We start from the raw sequence: 19,114 nt of genomic DNA, 5'->3' as shown, positions 1-19,114 counted from the left end.
TCTGTTTCCTCCCTCGCACAACTTCCCAAGCCTCCTCCCTCCTCTGCAGAGCGAAGGACTCGTCCTCCGTTGCCCTTCCAGTTGTAATGACTCTAATTCCCTCATGCTAATGGTGTGTCTGAGCCTCGGCCCCTGCTGGGACCACCAGCCCACTTCTCGTGGCCACAGCCTGGCTCCGGGGCGAGGAGGACCACGGACTGGTGAGCCAGAGGAGAGAGAAAAAAAGAGAGAAAGGGCGACGGCGCGTTGTGGTTTGATGCATGTAGGATCTACCCTCAGACAGATTGGCCTCCTCAGGCTAAAAAGACCTGTGGATAAAAGAGGGTGTCATTGAACCGTGTGTGTGTGTGTGTGTGTGTGTGTGTGCCTCAGTGAGTGCGACTTCCAAAATTGGCGCCAGCAGCAGATTTAAACAATAACACTTCGCTGTTTGACCTTACTCACAAAACCATGTCTGTAAGATGTGCGTGCGGCGTGCTCTGTATGTGTGTCTGCACGTGTTCATGTAACGCCACACCTGCCTCTAAGTGCTATATCGGCCTGCTGGTGCTGGGGGGTGTGTGTGCTTCGTAGGAGGCTGGGGAGGTTACGAGTGGCAATGATGATGAGCAAACACTACGGGGGAGAATAATCTCTCATTACCCACAATTCCCCGATGCTGCACTGCGCCGGTGAGCGCGACTAGATTCGTCCCACGGGCAGAAACGAGTGGAGTCACTCACTCGATTTATTAGACCATCCCAAACTCCCTGTCCCCCCTCCTGCCTCCCCCGCTGCTGTCTTCCCGCTTCCTACATCCCTCCGTCTCTTCCCACTCTCAGCCACCTGCTGTCTTCCATATGTCCTAAATCCTCTCCACTACTGGTATACCACCACAATGTCATGTTGGAAATAATTCTTCTTAAAAGTTTCCGATCGATACGATGTGGCACTGGTCGTCTTTATCATACTATAACCAACCCAATCAGTTTGTATTCTAAAGGAATAGTTTGACATTTTTGGCCTTCTTGCCAAGATTTAGTTGAAAAGATCAATGCTACTCTCAGGTCTGTCCATTAAATTTGAATACTAGCTCAGCTTAGCTCAGCTTAGCATCAAGACTTGAAACAGGGGGAAACAGTGAGCCTGGCTCTGTCCACAGGTAACAAAATCAACCTACCAGCACGTTTGAAGCTCACTAATTAACATGATTATTCTGTTCATTCTCCTGACTGTTAGCAGGGCAACCAAAAGTCTTGCCTGTGCCTCGGACAAAATTATCTCCAAAGACCCCCCCAGCATATTATTTTAAGGGCTCATGACCCAGGGCCCAGAACAACTGACCTGGTGTTTCACCCCTGTCAGCGTCCCTGGGTGTTAGTCCCATGTTTAACTTCAACCTTCAACGTCAACCTCCTCCATGCATTGACTTCACACATTAAATGTCACCTAACATGCTCTAGCTGTCTAATATTGTTGCAGATGGGTTTACACTGGAATTAGTGAAACCCTGGTGTGTCTCATGGGAAGTTGGATCATCTCCAGGTGTTTGTTTGTGGCGACCAAAACAGATATTTTAAGCCAAACCATGACGCTTTCCTAGTACTAACCAAGTGTTTTTTGTGCCAAAATCTAAGCATAGTATGACACAGTGTTATGACAAGATAGAAATAGAAAATTGAACCTACATAAACGTAAAGTTGCAACATAAAGAAACGTTCATTGTGACCTTATCTGTGGGTTTGCAGGAACGTATACTTGGCTAACATTTGTTTTGGCAATTGGGTTGGTATAAACCTACATTGACACAGCTCAAGGTCAGTGTTTAGATCAATGCATCCTTGTGACTCCAGAGTTTTTGCCCACCCTGTAAACTAACTTCCCTCTCTGTCCCTCTTTGATGATTCCATTGATTCTTTCCTCTTTTCCTCTCTGTAAACTTGCCCTCTATTCTCCCCTTCCTTTAATCCCCCTGGTACTCCTTGCGTCCGCCCTGCCTCCTTCTATCTGTCTCTCTCCATCTGAGCAGCAGTGAAGTATCCATCCATCAGAGAGAAGAAGTACAGCTGAAATCCCGTGCCTCCCATCACAGCCCCTTGTCTCTCTCTCTGTTTGCATACAAACATATTTCAGCCTACTTAGATGTCAGCAGCACAAGGAAGAATATAACATACAGTCATATCTTGTATCCTATTATGATTCAGGATTTACACTTGATAAATATGGAGAGTGAGATTTACATCCCGAGGAGGCCTGAGGGAGCTTTGTTGAAATTCTATTGCAAATGACAAAATAATAAAAAATAATGGGATCCAGGGTTTTTGCTTGCATGAGGGGCAAATGTTGGCTGTCTATTACCATAAAAATGAGACATCATGGAGTCAGGATTGTCCATGTCTGTTGTGATAAATATGAAGTTGTTGAATCTGGTCTTACTGACGTTATTTTTAAGCTAAAATGGAGTAAAAAAGTTTTTGTTTTACTCTAAGTTGTGTCTTAGTTACAGTATATTAAAGTTGAAGAATAAAACATGGTAGAAATGCAGTTCATTTCCAGTTTTTGTGCAGTTCTTTAGGATGAAAAAAGACAAATTGTTTTTGGGTGCAACATATTTCTGTTTCAACCATAAAACAGGACCCCTCACTGCAAGACTCAGCATTTGTTTCATCGTTGGATGTCCATGAACGGGTTTATCTGTGGAGAGGAGAGAAAACACAGTTGTTACAAGAATAACTCCAAAGGATATGTGCGATTTGGTGGATGATACCTTAAAGCCGAAAGGCTTGATGTGCTTTATGGCTGCGACTCCCACTGATTGTGCAGAGATCTCATTTCACACATGAACGTCTCTCTCTGCTGCGCGTGTGTCCATATACTCTGTAGTTAGTGCCTTAACATCACAAATCTGCTTGCCCCGGGCTAGAGCTCAGAGACGAGGAGGAGGAGGAGGAGGAGGAGGAGGAGGAGGAGGAAAATGCTAGAGATAGAGGCAAAAAAAGGGAAAAAGTGATGCCGAAAAACAGCGAAAATGAAACAGAGGGCTCTTTTTCACATTTTATCTATTTATTGTTTAATTTTACTAAGCCAAATATTCAGTGTTTTTTCAAGACTTTTGCCATATAAATAAGGCATATTTACAGAATATTGAGTCAGTCAAAGTGTCCCATTAGAAGAAACTCAGGTTAAAGTCAGCCGATGATGCAATTTTGACCAATTCTATAAAGTGCATCTAATTAAACTCCAATATATCCATCACAGTTACAAAATGGCCCAAATTATATCTTCAGGTATTGATTTACATGCTCCAAAATCAGAGAAAGATACAGGCTTGGTACCTACAGGTCCTCTGGGTGCTTGGGGCTAGATTTATCACCACTGGGGCCCTCTGATGATGAGGCCGTTTAGTGGGTGTCCCTGCAGTCCTCCACTGATTAGCGCCAAACATCTTCCCTAATAACCTTAACAAGAACAACGCCTCAGGACGACATGCTGATGCACACAGCCAGTGCGCCCACACACACACACACACACATCCTTGGAGATAGAGGAAAGACCTAAGGGCTACCCATCCTCCTCCCTTTTTCCTCAAAGTCACCCCTCTCTCCTCTGCTCCAGCCTTAACTTGGCATCCCTCAATACTATTTCTGGGCTGAGACCCCCCCAACCTCAAGTCTTCTGTGCTACCTCCCACCGCCAATTCCAATACAGCCTCACACAGGCACCAAATTGAGTTGGTTATGGTTCAAGAGTCCCACCAAGTTGCTCTCAGCACTAATATGAAATAAGACAATACATGAATATAAGCTGGAGTGTCCCTCTTGGGGTAAAGAGATGAGGAGGGAAATTGAGAATAACAGAGTTTATGATGCTGTGAGAAACTGTGGGCGTTATTTTATGGACAGTAACTTCCTTTGTGGATTGTTTCCCTACAATAGTTTGCATGTTTGAGTGCTGTGACCAGAGTATATGCCAATCAAATCAAATCATTTTTATTCATATAGCCCAAAATCATAATCACATTGCCTCAGTGGGCTTTACAATCTGTACAGTGAACGACATCCTCTGTCCTTAGACCCTCGAATCAGGTGAGGAAAAACTTACCATACTGAAAAGAAAATGCTTTTAACAGGGGAACAAAAAGATGAAAGAAACCTCAGGAAAAGCCACAGAGGAGGAGTCCTTCTCCCAGGATGGACAGACATGCAATAGATGTTGCATGTAAAGAAACAGAACAACAAAATCACAGTTAACAGATTACATTCTTAGAATGTCTGATACAAGTAAATTATATTTAAAAAATTTAAAGATTGTGGACTGAGCAGGTCGGGGCATTTCCAAGTGGTGCCCGAGTCACACGGCCTCCACGCCACCGTGGTGACAGATATAAGGAGGTAGATATATTGATAACATGCCCCAGATACAAAACCAGTTTGGATACATTACAGGAAAAAAGACACTGACAGAAATTCAGACATCATTTGGATTAAAAATGCAATAAAGGTTAATCTCTAAAATTATAGGTGACCCACATATGTCAATATGACTTCAATTGCTGGCTTAATCTTATCATTTTACAGTAATAATAAATGTCTTTGTTGCCAATGAACATTTTATTATCACTTCCTGCTGCCTTCACCTACTGCATGGAATATTGCAAGTCTACATCCAATGAACGGGAATAAATCAAGACTGGTAAACAGGAATAATGCTTTAGTTTATCAATTCAAACGCATTGAAGTAGATGTTTTTTTTCTTGCTCGTTGAAGTGGCCACTTTTCAAGGTCGCACTACAATAATAACGACATGTTGACATTTTTCGACGGCCGAGGCACACTTTTCCGGCTCACGAAAGCGTGTTTTTACGAGGCACGGCGAAGGCAGCGTGAGAGTCCCGCCGTGACGTCACGCGGAGCCTTTGAGTCAGTCAGCTGAGGGAGGAACTCCGACAACAGAAAGTCAACCAGGAAACCGGAGCTGCTAAACTGACCCACCGCCCCGGTGTGACGGCCAAACGGCGGTATCTACAACGGGAATCACACGGTTTAACAGTACAGGAAAGCGTATTCGGTATTTAAGTTTATACAAAGCGGCGACATGGCTTCCCTTTTCAAGAAGAAGACTGTCGATGGTAAGTTTGCGCCGTGTGAAAAAAAGCTAGCTAACTTGTTTTTAGCCCGGGTGCTCAGCCTGCTGTGTTGTTCACCGTCTTGAATTAGCTCTTCCCATTAAACGCTAACTTGTTTAACCTGTTAGTTGAGTCACCGGTCACATTGTCTGACTAAAACCGACGTTCAGGCGCTGCCAAACTTCAACTCAACGTACTAGCTTAGGCGTATAAGCTGTTTTTGTAACATAAATGGCTGGGGGACACTGTGAACAACAATATGAGGTGTAACTTGGGTAGCTTGGTTCCCATTTACTGATTAAAGAAGTTAGCTGTTGGTTAATGTTAGGTCCATATCGGAAGAAGGTGTCTGTATGGCTAAACAAGAGCTAAGGTGAAGTAGTTGTTATACAATGACTGACAGAAACCGGAAACATAAACCCTAATCATCATACAATATATGGGAAGACGTTGAATATGTCCTGTCAAATAGATTTAAGCATATATAAAAGTGTTTTATCGTTTATATTCTGTCATTGGTTTTCATTTTATCAGATTAATCCAGCTTCTACTCACAGTGTCACATTTTCTTTCTCGGGAAGACATTGTTAAAGCCACATTACTGTCCATTTGTGTTGAATCCTTGCTGTGCTTTCACAAAATGACTACATAAATGACTATACTAATGACTTTTATCCAAAACAGTGCCATGAAAATCTTTAATATAAAGGAAAGGCTGTTAATGACACTGTGTCATGCTGTTTTTTCCACTCGGATATGGTAATTTTAGTCAGTAATATACAGTGTTGTCAAAATTTTGGAAAGCCTTTCAATCTAAATATTTCAGTGTTTTTCTTCAGGCAAGGCAATCAGCCTCGCAAGGTCAAATGGAAAAATCAGCCTCTCTTTAATCAAATTAATGAATCAGTGATTCCATTTAAAATATTGATTACTCCCATGGCTTTTCTGAAAGTTATATATTTTTTGGAGAGTTTTATAAGAATAGCAAAATATATCATCTTCGAGGTTAAAAATAGGCTCCGTTGGTGAAGGCAAATCTTTTCACAGCACCGCCTATCTACTCCTCCCATCGCTGTCATTCCAGTTTCACCCATCCCGATTATCTGCATACTGTACTCACTGTGCCGTGTTACCTTCAGTCAAAGCCAAGCCTTATGTTGGGTCTTCCCAGCTGTCTCCATCTCATATTTTTAATTTCTCTCATCTGTCGCTCTTCGGTCACAGAGTTTTTTCGGTCGTTGCCCTGGGTAGGTGGTTGAAGTGGTTTCTGGTTATTTGGCGAACGGAGAAAGAGGGGGGGTTAGATCACACGTATTTGTAGGACGATATCCCTCCCACTTTGAGACGTTGGCGACACGTCACCTTATACGTATACATGCGGCGTTCACACAAGTGGTCCGAGGCTCTGACGTGTCTTTACCAAGGTCATGATTGCTGAACTTTTCAGAAAGAATAAGCATTTTTTTGGTAATGGTTCACTTTTTCCCAAAGTCATATTAAAGCAACTTTGAAATATAGAGCTGAGTCAGTTGTTTAAATATACCAGTTTATTTTGTTTATTCTTCATTATCTTTTCACCATTTTAATATCTAAATGACTTCCCAGAGAACTTATTAACTGCTGTGTTATTTTATGCCATCCATTCATCCTGATCCTGTAGGAGAGATCTTCTGACGTTTTTCTCCTTTATTTCTCCTGTTAAAGAGTTTTTATGAGTTAATCTGCAAATTTGAAACCAGTTTTTTGGGTTAAATGAATTAAAGCTGCACTGATTCATCAATTAAAAGTAATTCCCCACTATTTTGATGATCAGTTAATCGCTAAAGTCATTTTTAAGCAAAAACGTCACACATTTGCTGTGTCCAGCTTCTTAATATATATTGATTTGCAGCCTTTTTTGTCTTTTATGACAGTGAATAAAGAGTCTTCAGGTTTTTTGACTGTTGTTTGGACAAAAGAAGCAATTTGAAGACGTCACTTTAGCTGTGGGAAATTGTGATAAGAAATTTAATAGATTAATCATGAAAAATAATTGTTAGTTGCACCGCTAATATGAAAAAAATTGACTTGACCTGACATGACTGATTTTTTTTGTTATCCTGAATCTTAACGTTTTTTTATTTTATTTTTTGTGTTAGAAGATTCATTGTAGATTTAAATATGTTATGCATATTTTGCGTGTACGGTACTGTATATTGAAACATCTAAAAGCGCATCAAAATTTAGACTGAATCTGATTTTAGCTTATAAGGCAGCTGAGTTTAAATAAATCTCTAAACTGTGTTTCTTAGGTCATGAAGGTGTGTGTGTGTGTGTGTGTGTGTGTGTGTGTGTGTGTGTGTGTGTGTGTGTGTGAAGTCGTGGATGATTGTGTGACCTCAGGGTCATACATTATCTCACATGATGCCACTTTGTGTTTGTGTAGGTGGTTAAGAGCTGACTCAATATTTTTGTGAGCTGTCCAAGCACTTCCACAGTTGGCAGCGTCAGTGTGCGTTCTCAATGTGCTGCTCATTACTCTGGTATTTTGCGTGCATGTGGGCACACACTTGCACATACTCACCATAAAGCAACTCAGTAGATGTTTGAGATTTCTACCAAAGACAGCTGACCTAGACCCTGCCCTTTTCTAACAGCATTGCAGAATAGATGTCCAAATTGAAAACATAATCAACTTTAAAGATATTTCAGTCTGTTTTTTTTTTTTTTAAAACCACTTCACCTGTACTGCACCAAGAATAAAAGAAAAAAAAAAAATTATAGATCGGTCCATAATTGAATAACATAGAAGATGAAAGATGCTACTCCACATTCTTGCTTCTGGTCTTTATGTGCGTTTTCTGTTCAGCTGTCAGCTTCTGATTATGTCAGCTATGCAAGTCATGGGTGATGACTGGTGTACCATACTAAAGAAAATTGGTTGCCAGCTATTATGATAATCAATTAATTGTTTAAGTCATTTTTAAAGCAAAAATGGCAAAGATTTGCTGTTTCCAGCATCATAAATGTGAGGGTTTGCTGCTTTTTTTTTTTTCGACTTCTGTTTGGACAAAAGAAGCATTGTGAAGATGTTAATTTGGGCTCTTGAAAAATGTGATGAGCATTTTTATGAACATTTATTTGCTTTGACAATTTTTGACATTTCATACACGAAAGGAATAATCAGTTAATCCTGAAAATAGGAGGATATGTTACCAGTTCCAATGAATGTCTGAATATTGTTAAGAATTAAAAGCTCAGTACTTTCAGCTCTTTGAAAGGGTGTACTTGCATCATGCTATCATCATTACATCAGTGGCATCAAATGGTTTTTAAATGACATTAACATCAAAGTTATCTTAACAGGCCTACTTTTAGCTTGACTTGCTTGTTAAAATACAACTGATGTGAAATTCAACGTATCTTACAAAAGTGAAACCTCATGCATGAAATCTCATAAATCCAGGTGCAGTTTTTGTGTCTGAAAAGTTACTTGGGTGTCATAAATGTTCAGGGTCCTTTTACGATCTTTGATCCTTCTGTCTCTCTCCAAAGACATAATCAAGGAGCAGGGAAGGGAGCTGCGTGGCACTCAGAGACAGATCACCAGAGACAGAGCAGCGCTGGAGAAACAAGAGAAGCAAATGGTGGGACCACACACACACACACACACACACACACACACACACACACACACACACACACACACACACACAATGAGTTTGGGGAACATGAATTTCTACATATTGCATCAATGCTTTATTAAGCTCTCCCAACACATACATGGCTATCTGGGATTGAGCCTGATTGGCTAATGGGTGTAAATGAATAGACATGAGTGATCTGGTCTGGTGGCTTAGCTTCAGGCAAGTGAGATACTCTGTCTCTCTCTCACACACACACACACACACTCACACTCACACTCACCGGAGCTAAATGATAAGGCTACAAGCACAGACACACATAACATTTCCCCTCTCTGAAAGATGAAAGAAGACGGCTGTGTCCTCTCCCCTCTGTTGTATTAAGTAAATATCATACAGGACATAATTACCTCCCTGGGGAGCCAGATTTTTATTCCTCATTAATGTTTCCGCTAATTAGTCTAGTTTTTTAAGCTTTGTTGCACATTCTGAATAAAGGATATTTTCACTAAGAAATGGAAATGACCTATATTTGCAATTTAGCACTATCATGACTTTCTGTTGCCCTCACTCCATGCATGCTAGACCATAAGTCTTTGACAAGTTTGCAAAAAATATGCAAAAAAAAAATGCATTTAAGGCCTTGAAATGTTTAAAATACGTCACAATTAATTGAGATGTATGTCACATCATTTCACAATGACTTTTTTTGGAGATTACATCATGGTTGGACTGGATGTTGCTTAAGTATGGGGAGGGGAACTGATAAGATTTTATTGATATCAATGCAAATAGTTGGTTCTGCTTGTCTGTCTTTATTGATTCGTGATCAATATTTTGTTGAACAAGATAAGTCTACACATGCAGGCCTACACAGGTTTTCAGCAATAGCACAACTCTCAGAGTCTGAACACAGTCTAGAAACAAAGTAGAAACCAACCATGGTTTAAACCATGACTCCTCCTGCCCAGCAGAGTAGACGCATGAATTCCAATCCTTAAGTATCTACTTCTTTCTACGTCTTTATTTTTGTTGTTAATCTGTAATGGAAAAGTGTAGTAATGAGTCCTAAAACCCCAAAATCAATGAGCATTTTTGCACATCTGGTTCCCTCGTCTCAAGGTCACTGGGTTTTTTGAATGGGTTTTCGGTTAGAAATAGGTCTATGGTTACCATAGGCTTAAGATTATTATTATTAAATGTTGTTCTACAACATAAAATGCATCATTAAATGTGCCACAATTGAATAATAACGCACTTACATGTCTTAAAGGTGACGGTTGCTAACAAGTTGCTAAATGAGACATAGAAGTTGTCAGGGACATTAAACGTCATCATACTGACCACAGAGACTCATCTCCTCACTAGTCCGTCTTTACAGGTAGACTTTAGTTGCAATGTGTTCTAACCAGGGCAATGCTAACTTCCGGGTTAGCTACAAAAATATGTCATCGCTATACCACTCTATTAGGTTAATTTTAGACTGAGCAGAAAACATATTAAATTTTATGAAATTTGGCTTCCTGAAACAAATTGAAACTGCTGTTGGAACACATTGTTCATCTGTTGTTCAAGAAAGTCTTTGGTCTTTGTTTATAGATAAAGATTCCCAGTTCCTCTCAGGTAGAGCTTAACAGCATCACATTTGTCTGCTGTATTCCTGCATGTTTCAGTTAGCACTAATCTATCCATCACAGCCCCTCACCACCTTCCTCCTTGTTTGACAGGGCAGTAAATAAGACATTATAAGCTTCACATCTGCAGAAGTCCCACTGCTCTCATCTGTGTCTTTTCATAGTTTTTCAGATGACAGCGCAGTTGACATTGTTATTGTCACTGTGTGCCTTTTTTCCTTCACACAGCTCTTTCTTCCTCCATGGCAATAATTTGAATTTTATCAGCTCACAACCAAGCAAATACAGACTGAACCTAATGCACCTATTCTCTGTGTGTGTGTGTTTGTGTAAGCAGAGAGACTGTGAGCTGAGTGGGGAATGTCTATTGCTTCATCAAACATTAATAATTGATTGTTGTTTCCTGAAGATGCTTTTAGCTCACACACAAGAAATAAACAACACATGCCGGGGCTGTCGTACGGAGCAGTGCTGAGAGGCCTGGCTAGCTTACTGTAACCTGCAGCTCCACTCTCGTCTCCTGGGATGCTCGCACATGCACACACACACACACACACACACACACACACACACACACACACACACGCTAATGCCCACACACAGGATCCCTGTAGGCATCAGTGTGTTTTCTGATGTTTACCAAAGCTAAAAGCATGTATTTGTTTACCTGTGTGTAAGGCCTGATCCAGATGACTTTATTTACTGTGTCTATATTTGCAAACACACTGGTCTCGCGGGAGATAGCGGATACATTTCTGTTTGTTTATCAATACATAGGGTCATTATGCATGCACAAGTACTTGGTTGTGTGTGTGTGTGTGTGTGTGTGTATTGTACATTAAGAGGAAGTCATGGTAGCACTTTGTAGGTCATAAGATCAGTAGCAGCACAGTTATTTACACAATAATGATTTCACAATTTACTCTATAAAAGCCCCCCCGGATTCTTCTGAGTCACTGAGTGTCACTTTAATGACAACGAGGAACATTTAACTATGAAACGGTCTTAATTGAATATGAATGCCTCTATATAAGCAAACAAAACCATCAGTGAGAAGATTGCCATGACAGTACAGACACTACAGCATCAATTAGCCATGGTTGGTAATGTTATACTTTGAATTGTAATTAATGTTTGTTAGCATGCAGGTCACACGAAGCTAACATCATCCATAACAATATTCCTACCAATAACAAGAGGGCTAAGCTGTTTCCTCCATGGCACAGACACTGGTCATCTTCGTTACCAGTGTTACATTGTCTTAATGTGGCTTCTGACATTGTTAAGCATATTATATTTCTGACACAGATAAAAAAAAAAAAGACACTGTAAAGCTCACAAAACATCACTTTCAAATGAAATGTTTCTGTTGTGTAAGGTACCATCTCCGCTTCAGCTAATCTGCAATATGTGCAGCCCCAAACCCTCTATTTGTCTTCGTTTATATGGAACATTATCTCTAAATGTAATGCTTATTTTCACTGTTTGGCAAATAAATTACTTACTCATAAAACCAGGAGGCACTCAGCCTCTCGGTAGCCTCAATGGATTTGTTCCAGATATCTATGCTATAGCTGAATTAGCATTTGGATCTATTAGTGGCTGCTCCATCTGCTTCCTGCCCTTTCACACAATACCATTCTGTAATATGCACTCCATTCTTACAATTTGCATTCATAATCTGTTGTGCTCACACTAATTTGCTAAATTTGTTTTGCACATACCAACATTTACAAGCTATTTTATGTTAAATATGCTAAAATTCAGACACAGCAGAAGAGTCTTGTTGGTGTCATGTTCTTATATCAGATTTCTCCTCTTCACCCTGTAGGAGGCAGAAATCAAGAAAATGGCTAAGAGTGGTAACAGGGAGGCGTGTAAGATTCTTGCCAAGCAGTTGGTCCAGCTGAGGAAGCAGAAGAACCGCACATACGCCGTCAGCTCCAAAGTCACCTCCATGTCGACACAGACGAAGGTCATGAACTCCCAAATGAAGATGGCCGGCGCCATGTCCACTACAGCCAAGGTAACATCCTGGAGCCTGATCTTCAGTTCAGCTGGTCTGAGGTCTGGTTTTAAAATATTGAATTCATGTTGAGTTGGTTAGTTTGCTCCTGTTTGAAGGCACTTAGGGCTGCACTGTTACAAACGGAAACAGTCATAGAAGAGGAAAGAAACCAGAAAATATTCTGATTTAGGAAGCTGGAATCGGAGAATTTTGCCAAAAAATGTTCCTAAATAAATATTCAAACGGATTTTTCAATTATCAAAATAGTCGGCTATTAATTTAATAGTTGACAACTAATTGATTAATCAACTCACTGTCACAGATATCCACTATGTTCAACTCAGTGTGAGAAGTTAGGTGTGTTTGTGTTTTGCATATGCACTACTTTCAGTGTTTACTAGTTTTGATATTTTAGTGTTGTAATTAAAGTATTAATGTGGGATCTGATCGTGTTTAAAGCCAAGTGTCGAGGCAGCGTCATCGTTAATGAAGTGTGAGAGGTAGTAATTGGCCAGGAGCGATGTACTGTACAGAGTCAGACTCGGCAAACACAGACAGGTCAAATGTAATTAGGCTTCAGATTAATGGAGTGTGATGAGGTGGCTGTGCCGCTGTGTCAGAGCGAGAACGTGACAATTGTTTTGTCAGACGCACCCAAAGTTTCATCTTACATTTAGATTATTCAATAAATAGTGTAGCTTTGCTCTAGGGTTGGGCGATTGGATGAATATATCGTCTATCTGCGAAAGCTCAACCCATCGCTGGTTGGTTTGTCAGAGCCGATATTTTGGTCTATTTTTGACATTTTATTTTGCTAAATTAATGGTATAAATGCTGTAGCCTACAAGATTAAACACTCAGTGAAGTGTATGAACAACGGTGACTAAACCAAACTGTTAAACTGCATAAACCGGCACGTTTTTTTTTTTTAAAGCTTTCTTGGCAAAAAAGCCTACAGCTCAAAAAGATCTCAAGGAGATTTATTGTTGGTTTATTAAAAAGTGTAGCCTTGATCTTTTGGGCTGTTTGAGTGAAATTATCTTTTCACATTTAAGACCACGGATGTCAGAGGGTAATGTAAAGGCAAATTTATTCAAACAGAATAAATATTTGGTCCACAAAAATCACACAGCAATCACTTAGGCTAATGATTATAATATAACAACAACCAGGTGTGCACACCTGTGTAAATATATTGGCATTCGTCGATTGATGGGCTGACGGTGGCTGGTTGGAAAATATTAACATATCGCCCAACCCTACTCTGCTCTTCCACAATGTTGCCAGCTATGGCTTAGCATGGTTTGGAGCATCCTGTAACTCCATGAAAAAGGCTAAAAAGTATTTAAAAGAAAAATAGAAGAAGGCCATATTAAAACTATCGCAGTTAATTCTAGCATGAAGGTCTTCCTTATTTGCTGCAGCCATTAACTTAAAACATTAAGACTGATTCTCTAACCCTCTCTCAATAATGTTTACAGACGATGCAAGCAGTGAATAAAAAGATGGATCCACAGAAGACCCTGAAGACCATGCAGGACTTCCAGAAGGAGAACATGAAGATGGGCATGACTGAGGAAATGAGTAAGGACACATAATACACACATGCACACACACAAGAGCTCTGGTATTTAAAGGCTTACTCAAACCAGACTGTCAGGATATATTTGAATGGTGTACGGAGTGACGTGTGGTGCAGTGTTTGTTTTGATTAGATAATATGATTACGAGCAAATGCCAAGACATAGGCATCAACACATACAGTACATTTACTAGTTTGGATGCAAAAAATGTTTAGTTATCTCACTCCAAAGTCCAAACTGTGACTGATAATCAATGTGACCTCTCTGTCTCACTCTCTGTCACAGTTAACGACACTTTGGATGACATCTTTGATGAGTCTGGAGATGAAGAGGAATCTCAGGACATTGTCAACCAGGTTCTGGATGAGATTGGCATTGAGATCTCAGGAAAGGTAAGAAATTGAAAATGAGAAACTACCACTGACCTTATACATCCAAAATACCAGAACTATATACTTATAAGCACTTTAAGTCCATGGGCAATATCAGTTAAATCTAACAATTTGTCTATGTAATATAGAAGTTAAAACATCAAGTTTTACTGCGCCGTTTACACATTCTTCACACTCTTCTTAATGGAGTGCACATCCCCCAGCGACATGAACTGAACAATAACTGTTCCACATGGCTTTTACTCCACTGTTAAAATGTATTCCAGCTGCCACATGGTGGGGCTCGCCCTCAGCTCTTCTCTCTCATGCACTATAGTCTGTGTTACTGCCTGGCTGGCCATCTGCTGTGCGTCTGGCTCCCCCTGGGGGGATTCATGAGTTATTACCCCTCATAACACAATGTACAAACCCACAAATTCTCCTATAAACAAGCCCACAGCTGGAGAGAACAAACAGGCAAGTTTCATAAAAACCTGCAAAACTGTTGTTGAATTTAGAGAGGGGGTAGTTAGTTCCTTGTTATTCACGATAAAAGACTGGGCAGATGATTCTGAGGAGGAACTTTCTTGGAAAAGCAAAACAATAAAAGCTTCCTCAATGAAGCCTGAAGCTGAAGGGAAGTTAGAAGACTCATAACTACTGTAGTTTTAGAGAAACAAATGTAAGTACATCAGCAGCCGTTCGTGTTAATATCATAGTTATTGTTTGTACAGTAACAAATGTAGAACAAAGAGCTTCCTTTTTCAGCAAATACAAGGTCATTTGTCAGTAGTTTGAACTGAGATCAACATAATTTAATTATGCCTTTTGGTGGAGAGAGCCAGATTGTTGTTGCACTTGTAAAACACCAGTTAAACAGCATTATCTGACTATTAAACAACAAGCCTGGAAAGCCATACTTTCAAAGGAGACATTAAAGAAAATTGAAAAGTGATTTCTTCTGACTTTAGCTGTTATTTCATACAAATGAATGCTGTAAAAATGAATACTGCAAATTTGAAGCAATTTCTTTAATTGAAAGTCTTCTGCCTGAACAATCGGTTATCAATATATGAAAAATATAAAATATGTATTAAAACAGAAAACTGTTTTCACCACTGACATGATCTGTGTTTGTTGCAAAACCAGAGTAGGCTGCATTAGGAGTTAAAAGAACAGAGTGTGTCCAAGTTATTAAATGATGAACTAAATTACACAATATAATGACTTGACCCACCAAATGGCTTAAATGTAATAATATCAGTTTGTATAGAAAGTCTTTTTGTATATTTTACATTGCAAATAACTTGTATTTTAATTAAATACATTTTCTCACACCAGTATTTTGCATTTTCTTCTGATATACATATTTGATATGAAAGTAATTGTAACTTGTAACAGGATACTTTTGGATTTATCTTTAATCATTAACATCACTATGACAAAGTATTAATGCAGTATGAATTGTAATGTGGAGTCAATAGTTAATAAAATTAATAATAATTCTCATAATAATCTCGATCGAATTTAAACCAGCCTTTTATAGTTGGCTTTTGAGTCACAGCTGTACATGGCAGCCAATCTTGGAACATTTTTGTGCGTGTGTCGAGTTTGAATCGTCTGCTAATAGCATTTTTCTGCCCGTGTGTGTTTCCAGATGGTGAGAGCTCCAGCTGCAGGAAAGAGCGTCCCCGGCGCCGCCGCCTCCTCCAAAACAGCCACCATCTCTGACGAGGAGATCGAGAGACAGCTCAAAGCTCTGGGAGTGGACTAAATGTCTTCTACGTTATTAATGTTCACATTAGAAACCTGTGCGACATTAATACTGATTGATACAGACTCTTTCGGTTTTGTTCAGATGCTACAGGTGTAGCAAATGGTGCACACCAACACACACAACACACACATTAAGACATATGAAGGCATGCGGGCAGATACTAACACATACATATTCAGACGTTCTTCGGCAACATCTGATCTATTTATGCGAAAATATTTATTATGACACTGGAGTGGCCACAGCCGGAAGGTGGAGCGATAATAGATGTTTGACCTAAAGAGTTCTGAACCACCTACACTGTTGTTTACCACCCATCTCTGTCTTAATAAGGGCTACAGTGGATGTGACCTCAAAACTGGATTTTCCCGTCTGATATTTTGGTCAAACTTGAGTTAGTCATACAGTCTATCCGCTCTTACACAACTGAAATGATCATCAGTTTTAAAGAGTAAAACATGGTAATTAAAATGAGCTGAGGGGTTGTCAGTAACCAGATGGAACTTGTTTTTTTTTCCTACTCACCCAATTTACCTGCGATCATTATCGCTGTTGGTTAATTAACACCCATCTGATTCACGTCCTTTTAGGCCAACAATCCATATCTGATAATAATATCCCAGAGGTGTCAGCTATGGACCGCAGATACTTAATTGTGCAAAAGAAAGTGAGAAAATTGTCACTCTAGCTAATTAATTATCATGTTTTTATGATCCTTAGGTACGCTACCATAGATACTGGAGACAAACATAATGCATGTTAAATGTTTAACTGACATTGATGCCTTCAGACGAGGGTAAGGCCTTCACTTTACTTCAAAATAATGCATGAGACGGCTCTTAATTAGCACCACTGAACTTGTGATGCTGTACAGAGAAAATTGAATCAAACATAAATTAGGACTCATGAAAGACATATCAAAGAGTTTTGGATCGATTCGTTTGAGACTACTGAGTAATCAAATTAGGGTTTTTTTTTAATTCTTGGTTGATGTTTGCTTTCTGATTGTGTATCGTATATAGGACATGGGATTTACAGTGATTGTAGGATGGCACTGATCCTGCAGTCTCTCTTCTCTTTCAGCTGCTGTGCAGTTACTGTCCTCTATTATTTTAAGCTGCCTCACTCATAAACACACATACGCACTACAGCAGAAATATGATGGATGCAATGTTTGCTAAAATGACACTGTGATCCAAGAGATGTTTTGTTCGTGAGAGTGCCGGAGACATAATCTGAAGTCTTTGTCTTTCCTCTGTCTCTGGCCTTTTGTTCCCATATTGATTCCCATTGCCAAAACAAATCAGAAATGTCTCATTCTTGCATGTATCTGACATGCTCAATACATTTTTTTTTTTTTTTTTTGTAAAGCATTCTCTCCTCTACCTTTTTAACAGTCTATGTGATTGTGAGCGCAAACAAAGTTTTAACAGATTTTGACATTGTTTGAGTGCAGTTCCAAGGTTAGGATGTTTCCACACTTTATAAAAGGTGTATGTATACTCCTCTTCTTTTCTTTAGTCATTGTAAAGTGACTCTGTATAGGGTTTATGGCTTTTATAAGGAATAAAGTTTCTTCAGGTACAGTTTGGTGAGTCTCCTGAGTTATGTAAACTTCACATTTCTAAAGACCATTTTTTAATTCATTCTGTATACTTGTAAATAGTCAGATGTACCTTTGGTTGCCATTCATTTCCATTCATTTGAATGTCTCTTGACTCTTGCTTTCTATCACAGCGAGCAGCAGTTCAAATAAAGAAGCGCATACTTTTAACATTAGTTTGCAATGAAAAATAACTTTGTAGAATTCATACAGAACTATGTAGAAGTCAGGCTAATGGCAAAAAAAAAAACTCCACCATGGTCACTGCACAAAGTACAAAACTTTTCATATCTTTAGAAAACTGGTTGGGAATCTTGTTAAAATGAAAACATTAAGTTTTGTGACCACAGTGTTTTACAAAACATCCAAAGTGAAGAAAATTACCAAGTCATTTTTAATTTTAGAGGTGTATCGCTGTTAAGCAGTGGTCGCGTGTAATCAAGTTCATTTTACATATACAAGTACAGTAATTAAATGCAGATCTGAGGTGCTTTTACTTGACTTGAGTATTTTTTAAAATTTACTTTACCTTTTAGTTTTACTCCACTGCAATCATTTGACAGTTAGTAGTTACTTTACAAATTAACAGCGTTAGGATTTTTGCACACAAAACAAATCACATAACACATGTTAACATACGATGCTGTGTTTTGAATCCAGATCCAGGTCACGAGGAAGCTGCATGTAATCTGATAAACTGCCTCCAGTGATGTCACTCTGAGGCTAAATTGCATTGTGGGAGATGTAGGCACCAGGTTTTGTAAAGGAAGAACAATGCGATGAATAAAAGAGTTGATATCTCTGATTCTGCTGTATCGATTTTCATAGTCCAACAATGTTTAATGAGTACAATGTTAGACAAGCAGACTGCTTTTCAAAACCTGGTGCTTACATTACCCACAATGCAACTTAGCCATTGAGTGACATCACTCACACTCCATTTATCAGGTTACATGCAGCTTCCTCTGGAGCCACAAAAGGCTTTATACTATTTTTTTACTCCCCAAGACCTGCAAACACACTTTATTACACAAAATTGGTGGCGTTACCCTTTAACCATTTCTTCTTTTTAATGCAAAAATGTTCCAGCTTCTCAAATATTAGGATTGTCTTCTTGTCCTTTCATTTAAAATATTAAATATTGTGAAGGTGTCACTTTTTGCTCTGGGTAATTGTGATGAATTGGTATTTCTCACTATTTTCAGAATTTTTACATCCAAACTATTGATTGGTTGATGGAGAAAATACATAGGAGATGAATCCATAATGAATAATCGGTAGTTGCAGTCTCACCTCAACCAACTACAACAGTGAAATCCTCCTTTTACATTACTGCATGAGTAAAAAATAAAATGATATAACACATAACAGTATAACAATCCTAAAGCACATAGATTAAGAAAAGCAAATA

The 19,114-nt window shown here is 39.3% G+C and overlaps 1 protein-coding gene across 1 annotated transcript; it reads left to right on the top strand.

Annotated features, from left to right (window-relative positions):
• Positions 1-4,901: 4,901 nt before the first annotated feature.
• Positions 4,902-17,686, top strand: chmp2ba (charged multivesicular body protein 2Ba). The gene is made up of 6 exons (XM_073474116.1): positions 4,902-5,107; positions 8,639-8,730; positions 12,193-12,387; positions 13,851-13,953; positions 14,238-14,344; positions 15,981-17,686. Exons 1-6 carry the CDS (start codon positions 5,074-5,076, stop codon positions 16,095-16,097), a joined length of 648 nt encoding a protein of 215 aa, XP_073330217.1. The 5' UTR covers positions 4,902-5,073; the 3' UTR covers positions 16,098-17,686.
• Positions 17,687-19,114: the final 1,428 nt, after the last annotated feature.

Source organism: Pagrus major, chromosome 9 (assembly GCF_040436345.1).
Source record: "Pagrus major chromosome 9, Pma_NU_1.0".
Classification (NCBI taxonomy): domain Eukaryota; kingdom Metazoa; phylum Chordata; class Actinopteri; order Spariformes; family Sparidae; genus Pagrus; species Pagrus major.
This window is presented reverse-complemented; position numbering and strand designations above follow the sequence as displayed.

Bases quoted from the DNA above. Each gene is read 5' to 3' on its own strand.
- chmp2ba (XM_073474116.1), top strand. From the start codon at position 5,074: ATGGCTTCCCTTTTCAAGAAGAAGACTGTCGATG. The intron at 12,388-13,850 runs GTAACATCCTGG...TAATGTTTACAG, and splicing joins CCATGTCCACTACAGCCAAG to ACGATGCAAGCAGTGAATAA. The intron at 13,954-14,237 runs GTAAGGACACAT...TCTCTGTCACAG, and splicing joins GGGCATGACTGAGGAAATGA to TTAACGACACTTTGGATGAC.